The sequence below is a fragment of the Mixophyes fleayi genome, chromosome 3 (genome assembly GCF_038048845.1).
Source record: "Mixophyes fleayi isolate aMixFle1 chromosome 3, aMixFle1.hap1, whole genome shotgun sequence".
Taxonomy (NCBI): domain Eukaryota; kingdom Metazoa; phylum Chordata; class Amphibia; order Anura; family Limnodynastidae; genus Mixophyes; species Mixophyes fleayi.
The window spans coordinates 254,289,126-254,316,061 of NC_134404.1; the positions used below are offsets into that span (position 1 = coordinate 254,289,126).

Below are 26,936 nucleotides of genomic sequence, written 5' to 3' on the forward strand. Positions count from 1 at the left end.
TGTGGCCCAGGGAAGCTAAAAGGTTGGACACCCCTGATCTATAGGGAGGGAGAGGGTTGGACTGCCATGCATATCTATAGGGAGGGAGAGGGTTGGACTGCCATGCATATGTATAGGGAGGGAGAGGGGGGGGGACTGCCATGCATATCTATAGGGAGGGAGAGGGTTGGACTGCCATGCATATCTATAGGGAGGGAGAGGGTTGGACTGCCATGCATATGTATAGGGAGGGAGAGGGGGGGGGACTGCCATGCATATCTATAGGGAGGGAGAGGGTTGGACTGCCATGCATATCTATAGGGAGGGAGAGGGTTGGACTGCCATGCAAATCTATAGGGAGGGAGAGGGTTGGACTGCCATGCATATGTATAGGGAGGGAGAGGGTTGGACTGCCATGCATATCTATAGGGAGGGAGAGGGTTGGACTGCCATGCATATCTATAGGGAGGGAGAGGGTTGGACTGCCATGCATATGTATAGGGAGGGAGAGGGGGGGGACTGCCATGCATATCTATAGGGAGGGAGAGGGTTGGACTGCCATGCATATCTATAGGGAGGGAGAGGGTTGGACTGCCATGCAAATCTATAGGGAGGGAGAGGGTTGGACTGCCATGCATATGTATAGGGAGGGAGAGGGTTGGACTGCCATGCATATGTATAGGGAGGGAGAGGGGGAGGACTGCCATGCATATCTATAGGGTGGGGGTGGGAGAAGGGGGACTGTCATACAAATCTATAGGGTGGGAGAGAGGTTTATATGTGTGAAGGAGGGCAGAGGAGGGGGGCTGATATATGTGACTGGGGGAGTTTTGATGTGACGGGGGATAGCTACAGAGTGGAAGTAAGGAAAATAGCTGCATGGGGGATGGATGCAGGGTGGGAGGTAAGGAAAAGGGTTGCGGGGGGGGGGTTAAAGAAAATGACTGCAGCAGGGGTTAAGGAAAATGGCTGCCGGGGGGGCGGGGTGGTTAAGGAAAAATGGCTGCAGGGGGTATTTAAAAAATAGAGCAGCTTTGGGGGGCATAATCTCATGATTGTCGGTTACATGGATGCTCTCTGTGGTCTCAGCAATCACTAGAATACTAAATATTAGTGAGATGGAGATTTGTATTTGACCACAAATATTCAGATATTGCTTATATATGCCTGTACAATGGGGTACTTTTAGCTGGCCATAATGGAGTGTTTTGTTTTAACTAAAGGGCCTAATCATTCAGGGTTTGTTAATATTTTGCATTATAATAAATTTTTGCATTTTCAAAACAAGGCGCCAACTTTCCAGAAGCCAGCGAGGATAAAAAAGTTGCAAGAGAGAAGAGCAAGAACAGGTAAGAGACAATGGCACACTCTGTCTAAATTTGAATGCTGGAGAATACACCTGAACATTCATATTCAGGAGTGTTCCTATACACTTATATATTCGGGGGGGGAGGGGGGGGGCGCTGCGGCCATGTTAGCCTAGGGCGGCCAGAACCCTTAATCGGGCCCTGCATGAGTATATAGGATCTTGTTGCAGACAATGCACTAAAAAGAGCCATTGACTGACCTTCGAATTGGCCCCAATCCCCCAAAAATTTAAATATAGCTAGGTACCTTTAAAGTAAAGTGCAGATTACAAACACTTTGTGCAATACTGATGGAACAGCAGCAAAGTAGAAGGTTTGAGCAATACATTTACACATTACACATCTATTTAGACATCCATGCTTACATTACTTCTGCAAGCAACGTTGTTCTTTGTTAATAAAACTGTTGTCTTTATACCGTTAAAAAAATAATAATAATAATAATAATAATAATCCTTCACCATTCTTTGCCGTAACTCCACCTGATCCTACTATCAACATCCAAAGTGTCAGTTATTTTGGACAATTCTTTTACGGTAGACCAGACCAGATGTCAAAATGTTGTGTTGAGTCATTTGCATCTTCAATGTCTTGGTGAAAGCTAAGTTTTACAAAGCACACAACAGTATATAGCACATCTAGGTAACATTGGCACACAGTGGTAGCAAAAACAGTGGTGCAAGATGGAATTGTCCTTGGGCCCTCCAACCCACCCTTAGGTTGCATCTTAAAAAGGACATGCGCACTTTAAGAAACCAAGCACTTCAGCGACAAGGAGTGCCTGTGGCTGAAGTATTTGGTTTGTATGGGCCCTCACAAAACAAGCTAACAATGGGTTTAAGGCACCTAAGCTAACAGTGCTGTTAATGAACTCTACTGTTGCAAGATGTTTTTGTCATCATCCTCAGCCTCATCCTCAGCAATGTGCACATCACCCTCCACAACTCATCATTACCAAAGTCTCTGTACTTTGATGTAGGTAAAGGACTTCCTCGAGGAAACTGTAGTTCATTTTTATGAACATCATCTTTTCTACATTTTGAGGCAGTAGCCTTCTACGCCAATCGCGTAGGAGGCAGCAAATCACAGCAAACCAATCACACCCATGAGAAACACCTGTGTGTGTGTGTGTGTGTGTGTGTGTGTGCTAAGAGAGGAACCTAGGGAAAACTTAACCCTGTCTGCAGCCTGCTGCTGCAGGCTAACTGTGCTCCTACATGTTCCTTTATAGGGAACTGTGGAAAATATCCCTCTTTGCCACATACTCCTCCCCTTAGCATTGCCAACCTGGTGGTGCTGACAGATCATCCTTCATGGAAACTTTGTCAGCTGGTTGGAAAGTTCTAACGACAGCTGACTTATCGTAGTTAATTTTTCTATTGTGCTGGACTTTATATTGCGCCAAGGTATAGCCTTGGGATACCCGGTGGCATAGTCCACTATGACCCATACATACTGATGGCCGCGGGCCAACTTCTCTAATGGGCCTACCGAAATGCATACCAATACGCTTGAACGGGTTCTGCACCACAGGGATGGGACCTAGCGGGGCTTGATAGTCTGGCTTCGGACATGTTCTCTGACATACGGCACATGTCTGGCAAAACCTTTTTATTGCCCTGTACACTCCTGGCCAATAGAACCTGAGCAATATCCGCTCCCTTGTTTTATCTTCCCCCAAGTGTCCCCCACACAGATGTGTATGTGCAGCTTTGAGAACAAGTGATGTATGGATTTGTGGTACTAACAATTGATTCACAGTTCTACCCTGTACATTAGCAACTCTATACAACAAATCATTCTTTACCATATAATAGGCAATACCCTCTGCAGGCTTGTTAGCCTTCTTTACCCCATTAATCTCAACTACATTCTTATAGACATTAGCTAAGGCAACATCTTCAAGTTGGTCTCGGCCTAAGTCTCTTAGTGGAAACAAGTTAGACAGTCCTGCCCAGTCTGTGTCCTCATTGGGAGTAGTAGCCCCTTCACCCGAGGTCTCGTCAACGAACGATGCCTGGGTCTGGTTTTGTACTCGTGAGGCTCTCCTTTGTTTATACTCCAACCTCTTAGGAGGTGTATTTTCCTGAATTGTCTGGTTCAGATTTTGTAGTAGATCCTGGCGCTTTCCATTCCCTATTCCCTCAAGCTCCTCCATCAAGGCTGGACTTTCGGCCGGAGCTTCAATTGCTGACGTGTCCGGCTGGATTCGCTTCTGGAGGATCTGCTTGAACAGTGGGAAGTCTCTGCCCAGGATTAAAGGGTATGGCAGTTTTGGTGCAATGGCCGCTACCATTGTTACTGTCTGTCCATTCATGGTAATAGGCAAAAGAGTCCTGTCATATTCCTCGACAGTCCCATGGACACAGAGTACCTTCACTTTAGACAGATTATGCATTAGTTTCTCTGGTAATATGGAGCTGGAAACCTACCCAAATCTACCAGAGCCAGCACCGGTTGGTGATTCCCAAACACAGTCACGCGGAACAAGCAGGATTTCTTGGTAACCGGACTCATTGTTCAGCAGCTCGGGTAGCTTGGTTGTGTGTGTGCTAGTGAACAATACATATGCTCTACTAACGTTGGGCACTGAGCCCTCAAATGTCCAGGCTCTTTGCACTTGAAGCAGATTGGACTTACTGCAGGTTTGGCTGCATTTTTATCCAGAAATCTCTCCTGATAAGCATCCTGTCCACTGTTCCATATGCCAGTCTTTGACCGAGGCACAAACTTTGGAGCGGGCAACAGAGGTTTGGGCATATGCTGTATCTCTCCACTACAGCAGCCAATTCCCCATAGGACTGAGGATCCACCTGTCACCCCCACCTTTGGAGCCCTTGGTCCATACCCCGGATACAGTGGTCAATGGCCAGAGTTTCAATCATTCTGTCCGCAGTGTTCTTTTCTGGCTGTAACCACTTCTTTAGTGTTCTACCAAGTTCAGCAAGCTGAGCCCGAACTGGTAAGTCTTTGGAGAGTCTCCAGTCATAATATCGTTGGGCCTCCCTGAACCCTCGATAAGATGGCGGTTTTTAGCCACTGATAATCACCAGCCTAGTCCTCGTCTAGGTCTATATAGGTTCTCTGTGCTTAAGTTAAATACTGACTGTTTTTTTATTTAGCACACAAATACTTGATAGTTTATTGGTACACTGAAATGTAAAGTTGATATTTGTGTGCTTCATGAAAAAACAGTCAGTTTTTAACTTATGTGCAAAACTGAAAACTAATTTTAACCCCTTGCATTGTAACATGGTTTTGTCCAGGAGACTTAAATAAGAAATGTCTTAATTTAAGTTCCTTAATGAATCAGGCCCAGTGTCTTTATCCTCCACCCCAAGCACAACAACAAATCACAGCAAACCAATCACATCCATGTGGAACACCTGTGTGTGTGTGCTAAGATAGGAACCTAGGGAAAACAACTGAACCCTGTCTGTGTTCCTACCTGTTCCCTTACAGGGAACTGTGGCAAATATCCCTCTTTGCCACAATATATATATATATATATATATATATATATATATATATATATATGTGTGTGTGTATGTGTATGTATGTGTGTATATATGTGTGTGTGTGTGTGTGTATATGTATATATATATAATATCAATGTGTGTGTGTATATATATATATATATATATATATATATATATATAGATATGTGTGTGTGTGTGTGTATGTATATATATATATATATATATATATATATATATTGTAGCAAAAGGAGGCATTTAGCTGGCAATATGCAGAGAAAGCAGGGAAGTAGAGTAAAACATTTGTGCAGTAATGCACCTAGATTGAATGTAAAGACCTATGTATGAAAAGCAATAGTTTAAGTTTGGTTTACCTTACATGACTTGAAATCCTTCCTCTCAGCAAACAGACAGGGTGTGTCTGTTTGAATTACAGAGCCAGTGATGGGCGTTTCCTTTTAAAGAGAAGGTGGGTGTGTCACCTGTCCATCAAGCTAAGGCTGGGGGAGGAGTATCAGGTATAAAAGCTTGTTTATATCATTTGTGCAGAGTGATCAACGCTGGGGAAGCTGGCTGGTCTTGAGAGAGCTGAATTATGTCTAGCTAGCGTTTAGGGTCTCCAAGAAATGCTGTGAAATCTGTACGGTGTCAAAACATTTACCATCCTGACAATAAAACGACATAAAAAGGAAGAAGTTGTTCATGTGTGCTTCTGCAGTAGAGGGCTCTTGCCACAATATATATATATATATATATATATATATATATATATGTATATGTGTGTGTGTATATATATATATATATATATATATATATATATGTGTGTGTGTGTGTATATATGTGTGTGTGTGTATATATGTGTGTGTGTGTATATATATGTATATGTGTGTGTGTGTATATATGTGTGTGTGTATATATGTGTCTGTGTATATATGTGTGTGTGTGTGTACATATATATATATATATATATATGTGTGTGTACATATGTTTGTGTATATGTGTGTATATATATGTATGTGTGTGTGTATATGTGTGTGTGTGTATGTGTGTGTGTATATATATGTGTGTTTGTATATATATGTGTGTGTGTGTGTGTGTGGTCCAATATAGTTCCTGGCAAACAGGAGCTGAGCAGATTGTGACTAACAGCATGTAGGAGATTACAACAACTGCTGCAAGAAGAATCAAATTTAAGTGGGAATGTATTTTAGTCCAGCGCAGTGGAAAATACTTTCCGTGTTGTGCAGGGTGCTGAAACCACTCAAAGTAGTCATCTGTGAAGTGAGTTCAGACACTGTTAGCTTGAGTCAACTGATTCCCCTAATTAGACTTTTGGAAAAACAGCTGGAAAAATTGAAGGAGGAGATGAAATAAAGCAATTCCACTAAGTATGTATGACTTGTAGATCAAGTAATTTATTTGCTTCGCCAGAATCCAAGAGTTATCAAAATCTTGAAATCAGATCGCCACATTTTGGTGACTGTGCTTGATCCTAGGTTTAAGAGCTATGTCTTCTCTTTCTTTCCAACTGATCCAGATCTCAAGAGATGCAATGAGCTCCTGGTGAGCTAGTTGACAGTTCAAGTGTTACAAGACACCAGGACATCTCCTCCTTCAGTTTCTCAGGCAACTGCTGCTAGGAAATCTCTTTCCCAAGAGACCCAGTGGTGATGCAGATGAGTCAGCACAACATTTTGACATAAAAGAATTTCCAAAAAATGTGTACCGCTTTGGTCCTGCAACTAGTACCTGTCCTGTTACCCGCATTTCATTTATCTGGAAACTGCCATGTTCCAGCATCAGACTAACTTCATTCATTCATTCAGCTATATTCAGATCTGTGCAGGTGCAAGCCTATTGCACTTCAGGACCTCCTCCCTCTTTTTCATTGGCTAAGCACTTCTGGAGCACTATTTAAACCTCTTGGATTCACCTGTCTGATGCCTGTTCTTCAAGCTCACTTCCTGTAGCCTGTGGTTCTGGTTCCTGTTCTCCTCTTGGTTTGCCTGTGTTCCAGTCTGCTCTCAGTCTCCTCCTGTGTTGAACTATTGCTGCTCCAGCACTGCTACTACCATCTCCAGTGTACTTCATTGCGACAGCTTCAGTTCTCTCATCGCTACCACTCAGAGCCGCTGCTACTATTGTGACTCATCAGCTGTTACTACGAGTAACCCCCACTTCTTCAGTCTGCTCTCAACTCTCCATCTGTGTTGAACTATCGCTGCTCCAGTACTGATATTACCACATCAACGGTACTTCATCGTGACAGCTCCAGTTCTCCCACCGCTACCACTCAGAGCCGCTACTACTACTGTGACTCATCGGCTGTTACTACGAGTTACCTTCACCACATCAGTTTACTCTCAGTCTCCTGCTGTACTGAACTATTGTTGCTCTAGTACTTCTATACCATCTCTTATGTACTTCATCGTGACAGCTCCAGTTCTCTAACAGCTATCACTGTGAGCCGCAACTGCCTTGGTGACTCATTGGCTGTTCTCCCTCAGCTACCTCTGCTTTCTCGTGTGTGCTCAGCATACTCCAGTGCTGTATTCCCGCTGTTCCAGTATCTCTACCAATCACCATTGGATACACCATTGTGACAGCCTCTGCTTTTCCTCGTTATACCACAGGACAACTATTCTCCTTGTGCCTCATTTGTTTCTACCCGTGTCATCTGGCTCCTCCACACCGTTCTGCTGTTCACTCAATAACAGGGCTGCGACCTGCAGGTTTGGTGCCGCTAAATCCATACCTCCTTGTGAGGGTTTCTTGTGAAAACCACCTGCCTGTTAGACTCCGCGCCTGTGGGTGGGCTAAGCCATGTCCACCAGAGCATAGGGATCAATTTCCCATAAGCCAACCGTGACAAAATCATTACTGCTCTGCCATAAACTGAACTACAGATTCCAAGATAAGGGCCTTTACCGACAATTGCATCAAAGAACAGAGACTTCTGTAATGGTGTATTCCAGTGGGGATGAATTAATATTGTTTGAGGATGATGTATACACTGATGAGAGTGAGGATGATGACAATGTATATTGCAGGTTGGGGGATCTAGCTGAGGGAAGGGAGCTAGCTGATTCAGTATGGCTTGTTGTTATTGCGTAAAAGCATGTTTCTTGGATTTCATTTTCCCTGACTTAAACCCACTGCGCCTTTGAGTACAGGCTTTATTAGATGACGTAGAAGGACTAGTATCATCATGACTGGTGCTCTTCTACTTATCATGATCAATAGCAATGGCACTGGAGAGTGTCAGGAACATTGCTACCCCTTCTAATTCTGTGTGAGCAGTGGCGCTCAATGGCACTGTAGACTGTCAAGAATGCTGTTAGCCTTACTGGGTCTGTCTGAGAAATGGCGCCAGATCTCTAGGAAGGGAGGTACTTATGGAATCCAAAACCCGCAAGATCCTACTATGCAACAATGACATTTTGCCTCAATTTCAGTTCCGAGGATGTGGGAAAGTACTGAGCCGACTCGGCTTAGCACTCAGATTTGCGAGGTTTTGGTGGGGGGGCTTTTTTTTCTGTGTGAGCAATGGCACAGAGCAATGGCACTGGAGAGTGACAAAAACACTGCTACCCCTTCTGTTTCTGTGTGAGCAATGGCATTGGAGACTGCCAAGAATGCTTCTACCCCTTCTGTGTCTGTCTGAGAAATGGCGCCAGATCTCCAGGGAGAAAGGTACTTATGAAATCCAAAACCCACGAGATCCGACGACAAAGCAATGTTATTTTGCCTTGATTTCACAGCTCCGGGGATGGGGGAAAGTACCTAGTATAGTAGGAAACCACAGCTTCGACTGGGAACTGTGTAACATGATCTGGCTATATCATTTCTGTTGAACTTTATAGCGGATTCTATATTGTTAACTCTGAGGTTCTGTGAGGACTCTTGTGAGATATGATGACATTCTGGGTGGTGTTTTAAACATATTTTATTTGTGTTCAAGCTATTGTTTTAAAGATGTATGTTTGTATTTCTGTAATAAAGAACTTAGCTGCTCACTAGCCGCAGGTCGCGGTCCTCTAAGGGGGATTAGAGCAGGATGAGATGGAACCTTGGAGTGGAGCAGGACTTCTGGATGATAAATGCAAAGGTTCAGATGAACGGCAGTGAACCAAAGGTCTTTAGAAAGCAAATAGCTGAGAACAGGACTAATTATGAGGCACGAGGTTCCTACAACAATACCGCAGGTCTTGATCGTGGGACAGGTAACACGGGATACCAACTAAGAAGTGGTGAACTGCAGAGAACTAATGCACTGAGATCCCTGGAAAGCAAATAGCTTGCGACCTGGACCGATAACTAGGCACAAGGTTCTTTCAATAATAAGTCTTGATTGTGGAACAGGTCACACAGGATACCGATGTGCAGATGGAAGCCAAAGAGAACAGCTTTCTAACAGGCAGCGTCGGACTGGCCCAGCGGGCTACCGGTGAAACCACCGGTAGGCCCGGCTACCTTACGGCCACACCTCGTGGGCGGAGCTTACCTGGAGGCCCCTCACAAGGACCCGGTATCCCCGTTGCTTAATTGCGATCGCAGCTGTGATCATGTGACCCGCCCCTCCCCCTGTCAGCTGATCTTCCCGCCGCCGCTGAAGAAGGGAAAAGGAGCAGAGAGCCTGCCCTGCAGCAATCAACATATCGGTAAGTATATTCTTTAACCATTTGTTTGTTTATAATTTATATATATATATATATATATATATACATATATATATATATTAGTGTGTGTGTGAATTCTGGTCACTTGCGTGGCATAACATTTGGGGTGCTACTGGGTGGCATAACATTAGGGGCACTATGTGGCATACCTTTGGGCCACTGCTGTGTGGAATAACTTTGGGGCACTGCCGTGTGGCATAACATTGGGGGCACTATGTGGCATAACATTGTGGGCACTATGTGGCATAACATTGGGGGCACTATGTGGCATAACATTGGGGGCACTGTGTGGCATAACCTTGGGGCACTACTGTGTGGCATATCTTGGGGGCACTATGTGGCATAACATTGGGGCACTACTGTGTGGCATTACATTGCTTTGGGGGCACTACTGTGTGGCAGAACATTGTTTTGGGGCACTACTATGTGGCATAGGGGGGCTGCCTATCTATACTAAACTATAGGGGGGCTGACTATACTAAACTATAGTGAGGGGGGGCTGCACAGACAACACTATAGGGAGGGGGTGATGGGACCTTTAATGCTGAGGTGGTTTGGATCTATAATTGAATGTGGGGCTGAGTGTGGGGAGCAGGGCTATCTATTAAATGTGAATATTAATTATTTAATGCTAGGAATGGTCGTGGCAAATGGATGTATTAAACGTAAATGCTATTAATTTATTGCTGGGGCTGTTTGGAGGGAGGGTAATGGGTTTATTTATGAAATGGGAATACTATTAATTTAATGTTGGGGTTGGTTGGAGGGAAATAGATCTATTTATGACATGTGAGCACTATTACTTTAATGTTGAGGCTGGAGAGAGGCCTAATTATTAAATGTGGGTGCTGTTGATTTAATGGCAGGGATGGTTTCTAAATGTACCCATTATCTTTTCCAAACAGGGCCCTCAACATTCCAGGATTCAGACAAGCCGCAACTAAAGAAACCAGCAGCCACAGGTGGTAAAAGTGACAACAACAGGTAGGACAGTCTGTCAAATGATCTGAGTCTAGTGCAGGCTTGGCGAACCTGTGGTACTCCAGATGTTGTGAAACTACAAGTCCCAGCATACCCTTACAGCATTAAGCTGCTATATATTGGCAAAGCATGCTGGGGCTTGTAGTTTCCCAACACCGGGAGTACCACAGGTTAGCCAAGCCTGGTCTAGTGGGACAATCCTGATTTTTGGTGACTTTTCTGCCCAATCTAAAGGGCAGGTCAAGACTGTGTATTCTTTATACACACACTGTATGCTTTATATACTACACTAAGGTGCTAGCTGTCCTTCGTGGACTGACCACTCCCCCTCTAGTGTCAGGTCCCGCCTCTATGATGGCTGAACACACACCCTCTGGTGGGCCCCTAGTGTTGCAGTCCCCCGGTGGGCCTTTCATGCCCCAGTCCGACACTGCTAACATGTAAGGAGCCATGAAGATCTGGCACCTTGGTAGAGAAGCAGGTGCTTTAACTAGACAAAGACAGGCAATTAGCCAATAAAGAGAATGCAGGAAGTTTTGAAAAGACCAGAGGCTAGATTTACTAAGCTGCGGGTTTGAAAAAGTGGGGATGTTGCCTATAGCAACCAATCAGATTCTAGCTGTCATTTTGTAGAAGGTACTAAATAAATGAAAGCTAGAGTCTGATTGGTTGCTATAGGCAACATCCCCACTTTTTCAAACCCGCAGCTTAGTAAATCTAGCCCCAGGTGTGCGTATACTCAGTTCAGGCCAGCAAGTAAATGCAGGGAGTGCGAACCAAGGGAAACAGGTAAGAAGAGTGACCAGAATGAAAGGTAGCTTGTGCAATGTGTAACAGCCTGAGTGACTGGTAATCCAGATGGGTATGTCTCTGCTACATGTTGTGTAGCAGAGAGGAGATGGAGCTAGATGTTTAATTGTGAAAATAGGATCTCTCAGAAATCTTGGCTGCTAGGTCACTCCAAATGCATTAACTTTATCCATGGATTTAAAAATATTTTTTCTTTTTATATCAATGCAGTATTTTGTTTTACTTTATTTGTAATGCTTTCAGTAAGCTACATTGATCTGACATAGTGCTTTACAATTCGTTTGTTCAAAGTTGTAAAGCGCTATGGAATTTGCTGGCGCTATATAAATAAATAGATGATGATGCAGAGTCTGTAGCTGATCAATCCTGGTTACAGAACCCAGGATGTGGTTCCAAGAACTGCAGCTGAACTGTAAAGTCAGGAATCCTGCAATGTTTGTGGGCAGTAACATATTCTTTAAAAACGGATGTGTATTAAGCAGAAAGTTTTATATACCATGGATTAATATGCTGCCACTCAATATGCAGCTTTCCATGTTACCAGAATTCTTTAAATATTTTCAATCAGCTGTAAAGTTATAACTTGTTGCACAGAAAAAGTTAATAAAACAGCAGAGCAATTCGGGTCGGTCTCACGGACTCCTGGCAAATCTCCCGCATCCCGCTACTGCCACCACTAAATGACGCGGTTCATGGTGAAGCGTTTGGTCGCGTCTTGCCCCCTCCCGCCCTCCAGCCCCTCTCCCTGAAAGAGCTTCGCAAAAGTAGGTAAGTATGATTTTAGGGCTTCTAAAATTTAAGGCTTCTGAGTAATATATCAGTGTGCAACATATAAAACAAAGAGAATAAGTTAATAAATACATAAAAGCAAGGTATATTGTGAAATGTAAATACACAGTTCAGTATTCTAGTCTCTAGTTGTGAGAGTACCATTGGAGATGGTGTTGCTAGACAAGCCACTAAGTTATGCTAGACACACCACTCCAGTGATACACCACAGTGCAGAGTTGTCCTCTCTAGACATCCCTTATTGAATAGTGCTGCTCATACCTATGAATACATCTGTAACATATGTGCCAGGTTTACAGCAGGAAAACATACACCCTCATAGAATAGGGCTCACTGAGAACATAATAAAATTGCCTCCCAATCCACACCCTTTAAAACAGTTCATTAAGTCACAATGATTAGACCTATATTATCTGAGGCACCTACCCCCTACATTTAACACCAACAGGGTAGTTTCAAGTGACCCTGGGAATACAATTACTAAACAAATTAAATAGATATGTAGATCTAGGAGCGCTCCTTATTTGGATAGCTACCTTAGAAGTATATATAAGGGATCACCCAAACCCCACTTCAAAGTACATGTACAAAGATAAACATATATACCATTGGCACTACCTAATAATCAACAATTGATATAAAACAATATTTCATAAAGTCCACAGGCTCCAAACCTCCTTTCATGTATTCTCGGTGTCCTTCAATTATTAGAGATGTCACAGTCCATTCAATGAGGTCCATTTAATAAGGTTATAAACTGGAAAAGAAAAATATAGCAAATATGATATGAAAAATATAGCAAACACCTTTTGTAGATATGCTTACTCAGAGCTCTGTTCTTAATCGCATGTCATAACCTCACAGATTCCAAATGGGCAAACTCCTTCCTCTTCCAAAGCTTCAAATAGTGATGGATCCCAGTATTGTGTATTGGTGGGTCACAGTGTGGTCAAATATAAGCATAAAATAGAAGAATAGCGAAATAGTGTATTACCTCACAATACCATATTTAGTAAACATCCATAAAAACAAATATAAAAATCAGAATCAAAAAGCCTCATAAAATGCACAAGTCCAGTATTATTCCAATGGAGTGAGAATTTGCCACCTACCAGAATCTCAAATTTTCATAGCTTTAAGCGTATTCTTATGTTGGGGTTCCCATTGGCTATAGAAAACCGAATTCCCGTCAGAGAGAGAATTCCAACAACTTGGGGAGTCCTCACTGATGCGTTTTAATCCGTCTGGATCTTTTTCAAGGTGTATTGTCTGTAATGTCTGAACGCCCTTTTATGGCATCATTGCATCGAGAAATTGACTTTCTTTAAAATTACTTCTTTGTATATTAATAGATACACATGCACATAAAATAAAGACATCATTTAATGCATTTATACAAACTTATCAATTTGAAAAACGATGTCCCGTACGTATTCTCTTCCGAGCTCCTGGTCATGTGATCGGCCTTGTGACCTCCTAAGAAGATCGTAAAAATGTTCTATCTTCACATTTTGTAATGCTTTATTAGCATTACTTTTGCAGAGATGCTTAACGAAAAGGACTATAAACAATATAGGTATAGAAAAAAAAAAGGGTAGTTACATCATCAGATCCCATAGATAAGCAACAAACATGATGAAAAATTGCTTCTTTAGTTCCTTGTCCTTATACAGTCACGTTAATATGAACTACTACTATAGTGATAATATAACATACAGAAAATGTTCACAACAGATGGTAATACAAATGCATATATGTTGATGTATTCAATGCGATCACATGGCCCTTTTTGACCATTTTGTTCCTCGGGATCAAGGTATCATACCAAATAGATTTAAATTAGTTTGAAACATTAAACACAGATTTAATTTAATTCAATATCATATATTATAGATAATATATCTAATTTAAACATACTTTTCAAATCGTCACTCAAAGCTATTTTACTATCGAGCTGTGAGATATTTTGAGATGTATGTTGGTGCAGTTTTAGTAATGGATTTATTGGTAGCTAAAGTATGTTCTATAAATATCTTTAAAATACAAGCAATGAGTGTAGGAACTGACAGAGAAGAGCAGCAGTAGAAGATTGTTATCTTGTCATAGAGGTACAAGCCACCAATGGACAAAAAGGTTATTAGATAACCTGTTTCTTCACAAGAACATATAGCGGCCCTCTGTACTCCACCTCCTGGACAGGGCTGTCTCTTCCATTGGGCACGATGGGCAGGTGCCCGGGGGCCCTGCAGGCAAGGGGGGCCCGTCCAAATCCTAAAAAAAAAATAAAAAAATATATATATATATTTTTTTTTTAAATACTTACCTTGCGGTCACATCAGCAGTGATCCGGCTCCCTCCCTGGTCCCCTCTTCCGTGCTGTGCTCGCAGTGAATGCTGGGCGTGTAAGTTAAGGAGGCCCCTATATATATATATATATATAATATATATATATATATATGTGTAAAAAAAAAGTGATTATATATATATATATATATAATCACGGTTTTTTTTACATACATATATATTTTTTTTACACACACACACACACTATTTATATATATATATATATATATATATATATATATATATATATATATATAATTTTTTTTTTCTTTTTAGGGGCCCGGTACACTGCATTGCCCGGGGGCCCATAAAGTTGTTAAGGTGGCCCTGCTCCTGGATTACATCTCTAAATACCATCAGCATTAGCTGATCTACATTGGTGAAGTGCTCAGTATATCCACCTTGTGACATTCTGTAAATATTTTGTATTTTTTTATTAATAAGCTTTGTACATGATTTATATCTATCTCTTTCCTTACAAGTGTTGGCCAGAGCCTACTGCTCAAGAACAGAACTACCTTTCCCTAATAGACTAAGTAAGAATACCTCAAACTTTTGAAATAGCTCATGAATTTTAAATTATTTGAACAGTCTCAAGCTGTTGCAATAAAAGTGAGATACAATGTATCTAGAGGGAAATCTTTGAAATTCAGGACTAGGGGTTATATTTATTATGCGGCGCTTGAGCTTTGTCTATAATAAAAGTGCCGTTTTAAAAAATGCCTTCAAAACGCTGGAAATCAGTGGTTTTACGAAACCGCCGCATAGTAGATATACCCCTAGGTGTAAAGTAGAGAATAGTATTTACATATGAAAACTAAAAGATGTAGTTAGACAAGTTATTATTTTATAGCAATCTATTAGTTCAATTGTCCTTATTTTGTGTTTTTTTTAATGTTTTTGTCTGTTTGCAGAGAGCTGTTTCGGAAGAACAGGAGAAGATTGAAAAGCATGTTAAAGCTTCAAAAAATAAGGACAATTCTAAACCCTTGGACAAACCTGAGCAGTAAGGAATGAAATAAATTAACCTTTAAATGCAGGCATGCCAGTTATAATCATTTTCATGAGGGAGATATGTCTCGTTTATGATTTCCCATTTACTTTTTTTCAGCAATACCCTGGGCTCAGTTAATTAGTGTACAGCAAGCATACCTTTTACATACATAAAATAATTCAGTCCAGGTTAATTCAGACAAAATGTACATGGGAAATCCTTAACCAGACAATTGTCCCCCTCGTGGCAATATTTTTGGCTTCTCATAGAAATAAGTAAATTGGATGTATAATCTTCATTTCATTAAATTACACCATTAATGTTATCACATATGTTTGATAGGAGCCACTCATCACTGTGTGTGTGCTTGTGTGGGTGTTTGTGCTTATTAAACATAATAGGTTTTCCAGATAAAGTTGTTTTCCATAATATGAAACACCATGCCTAAAGTATCTTACATTTAAAAATTATCACTGTCTGTTCCCATGCTCATCCTGGTACTTTTGGACCCCATTCTCTCTTGTATTGTTTGTAGCAGGAGGCACTTGGTGGAAGGACTTCGTTATGACCTGAAAGGAAGCAGAGTTGTCCATTATGAATCGGCAAAAAATAGAGAATGTAACATGCTTTGAAACAAAAAAAGCTGTGTGCTACATCAACCTTTGGAAGCCTTGGCTGGGCATTGGTCTCATGTTGCCGGGTCCATACACCACCTCCTTTCTGACAGGAAGGTGTCGACTGAATGCATGTCCACTTATGTCACTGTTTCAGTGGATTGTTCATCCCCTGACTTGTCACACTGTAGCTGGACTGGACTGGTCCTAAAAAAGAACAGATATGTAAATGACCAAGGTAAAAGTCAAAACCATCCATCAGATGCAAGATTTCCGACCTACAGTCTGGATTAATGTCCATCTCTTCCAAATTCATGCCTTTGAATTCAGCCAGTTTAAAAGGCACTTTTTGAGATTCTCAAAACTCTAATCTAAAATCAACAATTAAAAAGGGTGGAATAATAGTGTGATACATATATCTCTTTTGCATAATGAAAAGCACTCACCCAGTGATGGTGATATATACGCTTTGGACAATTTTGCACCAATATCCACCAGTGGATGTTAGATGTATTAGAATTGGATACATTGTATAGTTCCCCAGATATCTGTCCACATTATCCTTCAAGTTTTTCTCCTCTTCACTTGGTTACTTGTGTTCCAAAAGGGGGAAGGGAAGAAGGCAGATACACCAATAGTGTACACTGTGTAACAAAAATGTCCATCTTGAAAGCAGATAATGTTGCACTCACCTGTGCCAAAAACAAGCTTTGGACATTCTTTACACCGATGTCTTTCATTGGTTTTGTTTCAGCTTTTGATTTCACAATCTTTTTAAAAAAGTTGTATGTATTGTATGAAAAATACTTTTAGAACATGCCTTTTGTGGAAATATAAAATTTCCTAAAACATTATTGATTAAAAATGGTAATTTTATTATCTAAAAAAAAAGTATGATGAGGTATGCAACATATTATTCAAGTAATTGCAATAAAGTAAAATGTAAAAATTATTTTAAAAAATAAAATAAGAATACTTCTCCACTCAACAGATACAACGCATTTCTCAGACCTCAGTCTGCTTCCTTAAATTCAGCCAGTCTTCCCCTCTCAGAAGCCTTGAAAAGTTTTCTGATCTTGGCAAGATATCTTCTGGGAGGCAGTAATACTGGTGGACCCTGATGTCATGCCTAAGGAAGTCTGCCAGTTGATTAAATTCTGTGTCAAGTTGAGAACCTTTGTAAGAGTTGCAATATGCGTTGGAAGCTTCATGGAAGACAGTATTTTTTTCCACACATACTACTGGGCAAAGAGTGCAGCTGGTCTGGTAAACATATAGACATTTTCGGCAGCCACTCCACATCCTTTATGCTTCTCTGCAATAAGTTCCATTGTGCATTGCATTGCTGGTGTCAGCAGGATTGTAACTTTTCTCCCTCGCTTTCCCTGGATTTAAATCTTGTGTGAAATACTAACAGAGCTTGTTCTCAAGCTCGGAAAGCACTAGGGCAACATCTTCAAAGAGAAGATACTTGACAGTATCTTGGAAACTTCCCCTTTCCTTCTTCGACCTTTGCAAGCAATACCCAGTTTTTAAGCAGTGGCTCTGTGGATAAATTGTTATGGTATCATAGAGATACAATTGCATGTTTTTTCACATATCTAGTGAAAGTAAGTAAGAGTGGAGGCACATTTCACTTCGAGTCCTTCAGAGTTTTCAAGGCAGCCGAAGAGATCAGATCTGTCCATCTTGCCAAATAGATCTTCCTGAACTTCCATGCACTTTCCACCGCAGCAGTACAGCCCTCCATCATTACTTGACAATTCACAATGATCGATATCTTTTGCAAGCCATGTCTTACCTTCAGTGCCAGTGAGGATGTCTTGAATGTACCTGTGTGACGGGGCCGTGTTGCACTGCCAAGATAACATCTCCCACCACCAGCCGGTCAATTCACAGGGTTACATGTACTGTCACCCCAGTGCTAGTTCTTAAATTTCACCTGGGGGAGGGCTTATTGCAGACACATGGGGTAGTAAGAAGGGACAGGAAGTGAGGGAGAGCTAGAATCCCTGACATGTGCAAAAAACATAAAGAGGCTCATTTTTTAGAGGGACTGGGTGCTATCTAAATCTGGAGGTGGGGAAAGTCAAGCATTACCCCTTGTCTCCCACAAGATTGACCCAGAAATTCTGGCAGGTACACAGCAGTGGAGCCACTGTGAAAGGCTGATTCATCTTCACTCCCACTCCAACCCTCTGGTCCAGCACCCACCAATTTTTAAGAAGGAGAATCCTAGGGGGTTTCCCCAGTGGATTTTCTGAATATTGAGGTGCAGGGCTCACTGTTATTGAGTTTCTATGCTCTACCAAAAGATCTAGTGATCATCGTTGTCCTGTTTCATGGAAAGGAGGCTGTTGCTCCATCTGGGGACATGTCATCACCACACTTCAATGGGAGATACTCTAAGGCTCTGTGTAAATTGGTAAACCCACAGAAGTGTAGAGATTGATACATGGAGCCCCATCATGCTGGTGGAGATTAGGCCATGCAGCATGATGGGGCTCTATCATGCTGCATGGCTTAATCTCCACCAGCATGATAGGGCTCCATGTATCAATCATGCTGGTGGAGATTAGGTTATGCAAGATACCAGGACTCCCTGAACCTCCTTTTGACAGACTCTTTTGCTTGTGGAACTGTTGCATGACTAAGGTGGGTAGGGAACTTTGACGGGACTCCTATTAACACTGGTGGTATGCTGACCTTTTATTTAAAGTGTACAGGTTTATGCTCTGAAGTAAAGATAATGTTGTATCTTTCATTCACCCCCTTGCCTGTATGATTTCTGAAACTAAGAGGGCAGGGTAACCTAATGAACTTCAGTTCTAAAAACCCAGTATCCTCACAATCTGCTTAATTGTTTTAGAAAGGCTACCAACTTCACCTTGTCTTCACCTTCTGGCATGTAATGGTAGCCTTCCAATTTTTCGAAGCTTCTGATGAATGTACTAATGTTTGCCAACATCTGATTGACCCATTTGAAGAGATGCTGTCCTATCTGCATGATGCAACTGTCATTTATGACTGAGTAAACTTTTATCTGGGGTCCTGTCGCTCAAGAGCTTCCAAAAGACACTAATGATGTCCAGTGAAATAAACTGAGCAATTGACATAGGTATTCTCTTGCAAACAAACCTTGGTAAGCAGCATGTTGCATGAAACTTTCAGGAACCATGTCTTTGACTGGCAGTTTGCATAGAATCAGAACACTACGTACTGTCCTTACCACCTCAGATATTTTGTGCAAAGTTGCCTCTATTGTGAAGATGTGCAAATTGCATGAGCCTTTCCTTTGAGTACTTGGGAAATTTCATGGCCTGGCAACTCCAGTCTCATTACGTTGAACACGCTCCCTATACTGGCTATTTTTGAGAGAAGTTTCTCACATTACAGACAGCACTGCTTTTTGCTATAAGCCCTGTTTAGAGGCCACTGCTTCAGCATTTCAGCTGTCTGTGTTTAAAAACCGCTACCATCAGTTCCAGAATCGTTGTGCATATAACAAGTCTCTGTGTCCCTTCGCTTGGTTCCGTTACATTGGCGCATCACCACTGCCATTTCTAAACCACTATCCTCTGCAAGGTCAGGGACATATTCATCTCAACTGGTCTCCAGGCTATAGTCTTAGCCACCACTTCCCCACTTTCCTTTCCATAGGATGTGACTGTCTTTTATTCCTTCTTCCCTTATTCCCATTATGGGTAATCAGGTCAATGTCTCCACAAGTATATAAATTCAAGAACACACACACACACTTGTTTTTATTGCATCATGAGTGTCAGGCTCTGCTCCGCTGCCTCTTCGGGATGGCTGCCTGCATTGCCTCTTTACATGTCTGGTTGCCAACTCTTCTCTCCTACCTCGCTACCCGACTCGTGGAAGGACCGCGACCTGCGTGTCTCCTGCAGCGGAGTCCATACCTCCTTGCAGGGGTCCCTGGTGAATACCAGGGGCATGTTAGATTCCGCACTTTCTTCCGAGTAGTACCAACGATAGCAGGTACGCAACATATAAGTCGTGACAGTGAGGACCCATGTCAGGAACATGGCATATAGGGACACCCCTTTCCTAATGCCCTGTCGACAAAACAATCATAGGGGTATGTGTAGGAGCGGTTTGTCACCAGAGTTACCACATAAGATTTACACTTTAACTTTGCATATAGTACTAAGACGGACTGCAAGATGGGGAAAGTGTCATGTATTTAGACTGTCTGAGGACATCCACATACATAAATTAATAAATAATAACAATGGTTGGGAAAGTTTCGTGTATTCTAGCCGTCTGAGGACATCCGCATGCCCGCTTACACCGACACCTAGCTATGGAAGTTACAGCCTGTTTAACCACTGACATCTTTTCAATGAGTTTGATCCCTCTTTAAAGCTGTTATGCAGTTATTTATGTGGAATTTCACCCCTGAACAGTTCCGATCTTTAGTATGGATGGTTCAGCCATGAGCCACGCAACACAGTCTCGCTTTGTCTGTATAAACCTCATCAGGTGTTTCTCCACAGCCTGGACCTCTTCTCTGTCCCAAGATTTCCTCTGCACTTCTTTGCAACCTAAAAGGAAGTAGAGTCCATTATGGCTCTGCAAAATACAGAGAAGACAAAGTTCTTCTGCCTAGCAAAATTGTGTGCTACACCTACCTGTAGAAGCCATGGCTGGGCACTTGTCCCGTCTTTCCAGGTCCATACACTGCCTCACTTCTGATGTGGAAGTGTCGACCAAACGCTTGACAACTTGTCCCTCTGTCACAGGGGATTGCTCACCATCTGACATGTCGCTCTGTAGCTGGACCGGTTCTGAAAAGAAACAGATATGTCAATGACCGAGGTAAAAGTCAAAACCATACATCAGACACCATATTTCCTACTTACCGTCCGGATAAATGTGCATCTCGTCGAAATTCTTGTCTTTGAATTCGGCCAGTCTGCCACTCTCGAGAGCCATTAGCAATTTGCTGATTTGATGATTTGGAGGGTACCTTCTGGGAGGTGGTAATACTGCCGTTGCACCCTGATGTCGTGCCCAAGGAAGTCTGCCAAGTGTTCCAGTTCTGTGTTGTTTAGGTTGAGGACCTTCGAGAGAGTGGAAATATGCTTTCGAAGCTTCATGGAAGATCGCGAGTTGGGATGTTTGGCCCACACTCTCGGGCAAACAATTGGAATTTGTAATTGCAATTGAAACCTCTGAAGTGAGATAAGGCAGCTGGATGGCGAACATGTAGACATTTTGGCTACCCACTGCACATTTATCACGCTTTTCTGCGAGAAGTTCCATTGCTGCTTGCATGGCTGGTGTCAGCAGGATAGGGACTTTTCTACCTTGTCTTTCTTGGATTTCAATGCAAGTAAAGTGCCAACAGCGCTTCCTCTCAACCTCAGAAAGTGCTAGGGACATATCTTTGTGGAGATTCGAAGTATCGCTTGAGGAGAAGATCACCTGTGCCAGGGTTACTTTTGCAAGTAGTGCCCAGTGGTTAACCATAGGCTCTGTGCATAGACCACTTCGATAGGCTTCCTGCTTCTCATTGAGGTATAAGTGCATCTTTTTCACATCTTCCGTGAAAGGTAAAAGCTAAAGCATGTTCCACTTGGACTCCTTAAGTATTTTTCAAGGCAGACGATCAACTCGTTCCATTTCGCCCACATATATCTTCTTGAAACTTTGTGTGTTTTCACCTGTAACCGTGCAGCCCTCCATCATGGCTCGGCACTCCACAATGCTCGCTATCTTTTGCAGGCCGTGCCTGACCTTGAGTGCCAGCGAGGGCATCTTAAATGTACCTGTCTCCTCTTCATAGCCATCAACCAGCTTCACAGCATCTACTACGTGCAGAAAGTTCAATGGGGTGGTAAAGTATTCCATTCTCTCCAAAGGGGTAGCTCTCCTGGCCTGTAGCCATAGCCTGCCCATTTATCTAAGATTCTGACTGATGTACTCGTGCCTGCCAACATCTGATCCAACACGGTTGAAGAGATGCTGCCCCATCTGCATGATGTATCGGTCATTTTTGACTCTAAGGGCTAGATTTACTAAGCTGCGGGTTTGAAAAAGTGGGGATGTTGCCTATAGCAACTAATCAGATTCTAGCTGTCATTTTGTAGAAGGTACTAAATAAATGAAAGCTAGAATCTGATTGGTTGCTATAGGCAACATCCCCACTTTTTCAAACCCGCAGCTTAGTAAATCTAGCCCTAAGACTTCATCCTGGGTCATGTCACTCAATAGCTTCAAAAAGTCACCATTGAAGTCAGGTGGAACAGGCTGAGCAAAGGTGCACAGTGATTGGACTCTGTTCTTGCCAGGTGTGAGCTTATTGCACCTTCGGTTTAGCTTACATCTCTTCAAATGTCGCCACAGGTATTTCCTGACAGGCTACACAGTGCATGAAGCCTTCAGCATCCATCTCTTTGTCTGAAAGTTTGTACGGGACCAGAATGCCATGGCTTGTCCTCATTGCCCCAGTGTTGTGTGCAAAGTAGCCCCAATTGCAAAGATATGCCAATTGCATGTACCTTTCTTTTGAGTGCTTGGGAAATTTTAGATCCCAAGCTACTTCAGTCTCATTGCAGTGAACACCCTCCATGTGCCAGGCAAGTTTTAAGAGGAGCTTCTCACAGTACAGGCAGTACTGCTTTTTGTTATACGCCCTGGAGCCATCACTGTTTCCGGATAGTGTTTGGACAGACTCTGTGTTTAAAAACACAGCTGCCAGAAGGTCGAGAATGGTCATAAATAGAACTCATTTCTGAGTACCTGCACTCTGCTGTGCTGGTGGTCAGTGGGGCATCACCGCTGGTGTCTGAACCACTCTCCTCCGAAGTGTCAGGGGCATACTCATCTCCACTGCTCTCTGGGCTATATTCAGATCTACCGGTGGGCTCTGTCATGCTTCACTGCCCCCACTTTACCTTCAGCAGCAGACGGATGTGACTGTGTCTTTACCCGCTTGGTGTATAAAGCGCCAACAGGCTGGAGTCCCTTCCTCTTCCTGCTCCTGCTATATATGTGGACGGTATACTGACCTATGGCGGTTTTTGGACTATGAGAGGAAACTGGAGCAGTCTGAGGAAACCCGTGCAAACACTGGGAGAGCATAAAAGCTCCACACAGATACAGCCCATATCAGGATCAAACCCACAATGCCAGTTAGCAATGCTAACCACTGTGCCACCATGCACAGTAATTGTTTTCTAAATACAACGACTGTCTCTTCTCTTCATGTTGTTGTTTTTTGGCAAACGGGAGCAACATGAAATTAAGAGACAGCCATAAACAGAAATTCATCTTACAGGCAAGTATGTGATTTGATTTTATTATTTATTTTCCATTAACTATAAGTTCCTAATATTAATATAAGTGAAGTTAATATTTAAAGTGGTATTGCTGTACTTCAGTCACATTGTTATTTTTTGTGTTCTTTTCATGCAGGTTCCTTTATGAACTCACAACAATACCAAATTTTTCAGAACGAGTCTTTTGCATTTTGTTGCAGTCAACAATTTCAGAAAACATTAGTTCTATTCATCGAAAGCTTGAATTACTACAGAAAGTTTGTAAGGTTAGTTTTAATTTACACAGTTTTTTGGAAGGAACACTGTCATATTAATTTTTTTGCTTACTAAGAACTGTCCAAGTAGTGATGTTGATGTTACACCCCATCATAATCATAATACCTCTCTTGTATTCAAAATGCTGCTTAAAGCAGAGACAATGTGTAATTAATTGATTGTTATACAATACAGGTATAGTAGATAGCAGGAGTGCCAGCAGCGTACTAGAATGATAGGGTAATGGAAGATTGCAATAGCTGTCTAGTCTAAACAGATGGAGGGCAGAGAACTCAATAGAGAAAAAAACACCGCACAGACTTTTGGTTAAGCCCCCTCTATAAGATTCTAATCATGTATAGTAATGCACCAAAATTATAAGAGGGGCGTTGCTCCCACACAAATATAGAGAGCAGAGAACGTCAGAGGGCTAACTTACTGATACTAAATTCGGCAGAGCGTGTAACAGAAGGGTAGCCTAGGGCTAACATAGGAGAAGATACCAATAAACAAACCAAAGATCAGTATATGCAGTGGTAAGAGAGTAATCCAGTGAACAAGCCAAGGGTCATTACCAAACAAGACTCAGATACCAAGTAACAACAGTAGGTGCAGCAGTGTGGGGAATGCTACCTCCAACAGGGAGGCTCCGGTGTCCCTGCCCTATAAGGACCAGGGAACCAATCTGCAGCGAGCACCTTGTGGATGCAATGTGGCCATGTGACCATCCAGATGCTGGGCAATGCTGTATCTTGGTGACCTAGCAACCAGCCACACGTAAGAAGTTAGTGGCATCTCCAGAGAGCACTTGACAAAAATTAGGCAATGCAGTTAACTATTCATACCATCAAGTTTCACAAACTGGGCCTTGCAGAATTTCCATATTAAATTGATGGGGAGAGAGGGATGGGGGACCACTCGGGCATGCCGTACACATTGTCATGGTCTTGTCCCTTCCATGTAATGACCATGAGCCCAGCAGCAGCCGGTTGAGGGGTGTGAGCTGAATATTTGTATAGGGTGCATTGTAGTTGTTATTACCTTTTATTTATAAGGCACCACAAAGGGTCCGCAGCTCTGTACATAGCATATACAGAAGGCAGTGATCCATAGCACATAACATGATACATGAAGAACAAATTTCCAAGACCAGACATACCAAATTAATAAGTGTACAGGTAACATGGTAATGAAGTTCAAATTATTTGAAGGACAGTGAGTGAGAGTGATAATTGGGACTAGCGAGAAGTAGGCTTGAGCTTAAGAAAACAGGACTAGGGAAGCAGCTCAAGAGGTAGAGATGGTGATAGAATTGTAGAAGGAGAACACAAAGAAAAAAGGCCTTGACTTTCAGAGCTTGCATCCTAAAAGAAAAGGGGAGGCACAAATAGGGTGGTATTGACTGGGGAAGTGGTGGTGGAAGCCGGAACAAGGGAGTTGAGAGGAAGGTTGATTAGGCTTCAATAAAGAAATGAGTTTTAAGGGCACATTTGAGATTGTTCCACAGCTGTGGAGCAGCCCAGGAAGACCTGGAGGCGGTAATGAAAATTCTGTTATAGACGAACAAAGTAATAAAAAGATTTTTTTGTTGTTTTAAAAAATCTTTTTATTGATGAATTACAGCAAATTGGTTGGGGGAGGGATACCAAATGGAAAAACATGGAGGAGAGTGGAAACAGAGCTAGACCCAAGACAGTAAAAAGCCACAGCGCATTGAATTAAGAGCGGATTAAGTACAAAAACATGATACTCAATTACAATTGCCAGCTCAGGGTGTAATTCAGGTCAAGTGACCTGTGCTAATCAAAGAGCGTAGAATAGAGTTGGGTAGGCACTATACTAGTCTATCTATGGTGACCAGAGTGAAGAGAATTTAACTGGGGTATTAGAAATAATATAATATATGTACTTCATCCTGTAAACAAACCAAATGCCATAATGGTGAAAAATGTTGGCCGGCCTGGCTTTTTCCAATGTAGAGACATTTGGCATCTTACTGCATTTAGTATATGTGAAATCAAAGGTTGAGTACATTTTGAAGTATAAGGGCGAGGGTATCAAGACGTATGAGTAGGAATGAGTCATCTGTGCTCTAGTGATGTTAAAGGATAGATGGCAAATTCTCTTCCAGAAAGAAAATATTTTTGAGCATTCTCAAAGTATGTGGAGCAGGGTAAATTCTTGGGCTCAATGATGCAAACAGAGGGGAGATGAGTCAGGGGAAAATGTATGAATCTGCTAAGAGACTTGATGATAAATATTTTAAGGAGAGATTTTTGCAAATCGCCAATATTCGCTGACTTTGACAGCTAAATTTATAATGGCAATGTGTTTAAAGGCAAGAGCTAAGCCAGCAAACTGATTTGAACATGGTGTGCTATAGGTGATTGCTACACTTATAATGTTTGTTGAAAACATTTCTGCAAAGTGAGGAAAGCCCCAGATGTGTGTGTGATCTGTGAGGACTTTGAAATGAGTGTGTTTGTGTAGCGGGATGGGGTGGGGGGGTTGACAGAAGGTTGATTTTTTGGGTAAGTCTGTACATGATTTTAAAGGAGGCGGCAACAGTGGGGATTCTCTTAAAAAATGGAAAACGGAATCCAAAGTGAGGAGACAACAGAGATTGTGTTGGTCGGGCAGGATTCAATAGAGACCCAAATTCTAGAGTCATACAGACAGTGCCACAAAATGCATAGTACATAGCAAAGAAACAGAGCTTGATATTAGGGACTCTGAGGCTTCCTTCCTTAGCAGATTTATATAGGGTTCACATTTTCATCCATATATATTGCAAAAAATTTTGCTGAAGAGAAAGGAGGAATTTTGGTGGAACCTCAAATGGGAGCATTTAGAACATGTATAGCAAACTCGATAGACTGTTAATGTTGACAGCAATTGCCTGGCTGTTCCATGTGGTATAGATTTTTGAAGATCAGATATATTTTTATAGAATGCTAGATAGTTTTCTGCATAAATATGCTCATATGTTCTTGTGAGAGAAATACATGATACTATGTTTTTACCAATGGCAATGAAAGCTTGAATACAGCGGAAAAATTACGGTGCTGCAACTGGTCAAAATATAATCATGTCAAGCACAATGCTGAAAGGTATATTAGATAAAATGTATTTATATATAAAGAGTGTCACATCTAAATAGATGAAAGAGTACCGTATTTCCCCATGTATAAGACGCACCTTTTTACCCCAAATTTTGGGTCTAAAAAAAAGGTTTGTCTTATACAATGCAAGTTCCACTTACCTGATTGAAGAAGTCGGCATCCGGTGTGAGGAGTCCCCGCTAATCAGCGCTAATCAGCTCCAACAGCTCCAGCAGCTCCA

At 42.1% G+C, this 26,936-nt stretch overlaps 1 protein-coding gene across 2 annotated transcripts in view; it reads left to right on the plus strand.

The window, feature by feature from the left end:
- Positions 1–26,936, plus strand: part of FMN2 (formin 2) — a 423,082-nt gene that overhangs the window by 215,443 nt on the left and 180,703 nt on the right. For both annotated transcript variants that reach the window (XM_075203416.1, XM_075203417.1), the window contains 2 exons: positions 15,339–15,430; positions 23,476–23,605. In XM_075203416.1, the coding sequence (XP_075059517.1) occupies positions 15,339–15,430; positions 23,476–23,605 (222 nt within the window). The remainder of the gene's footprint in view (positions 1–15,338; positions 15,431–23,475; positions 23,606–26,936) is intronic.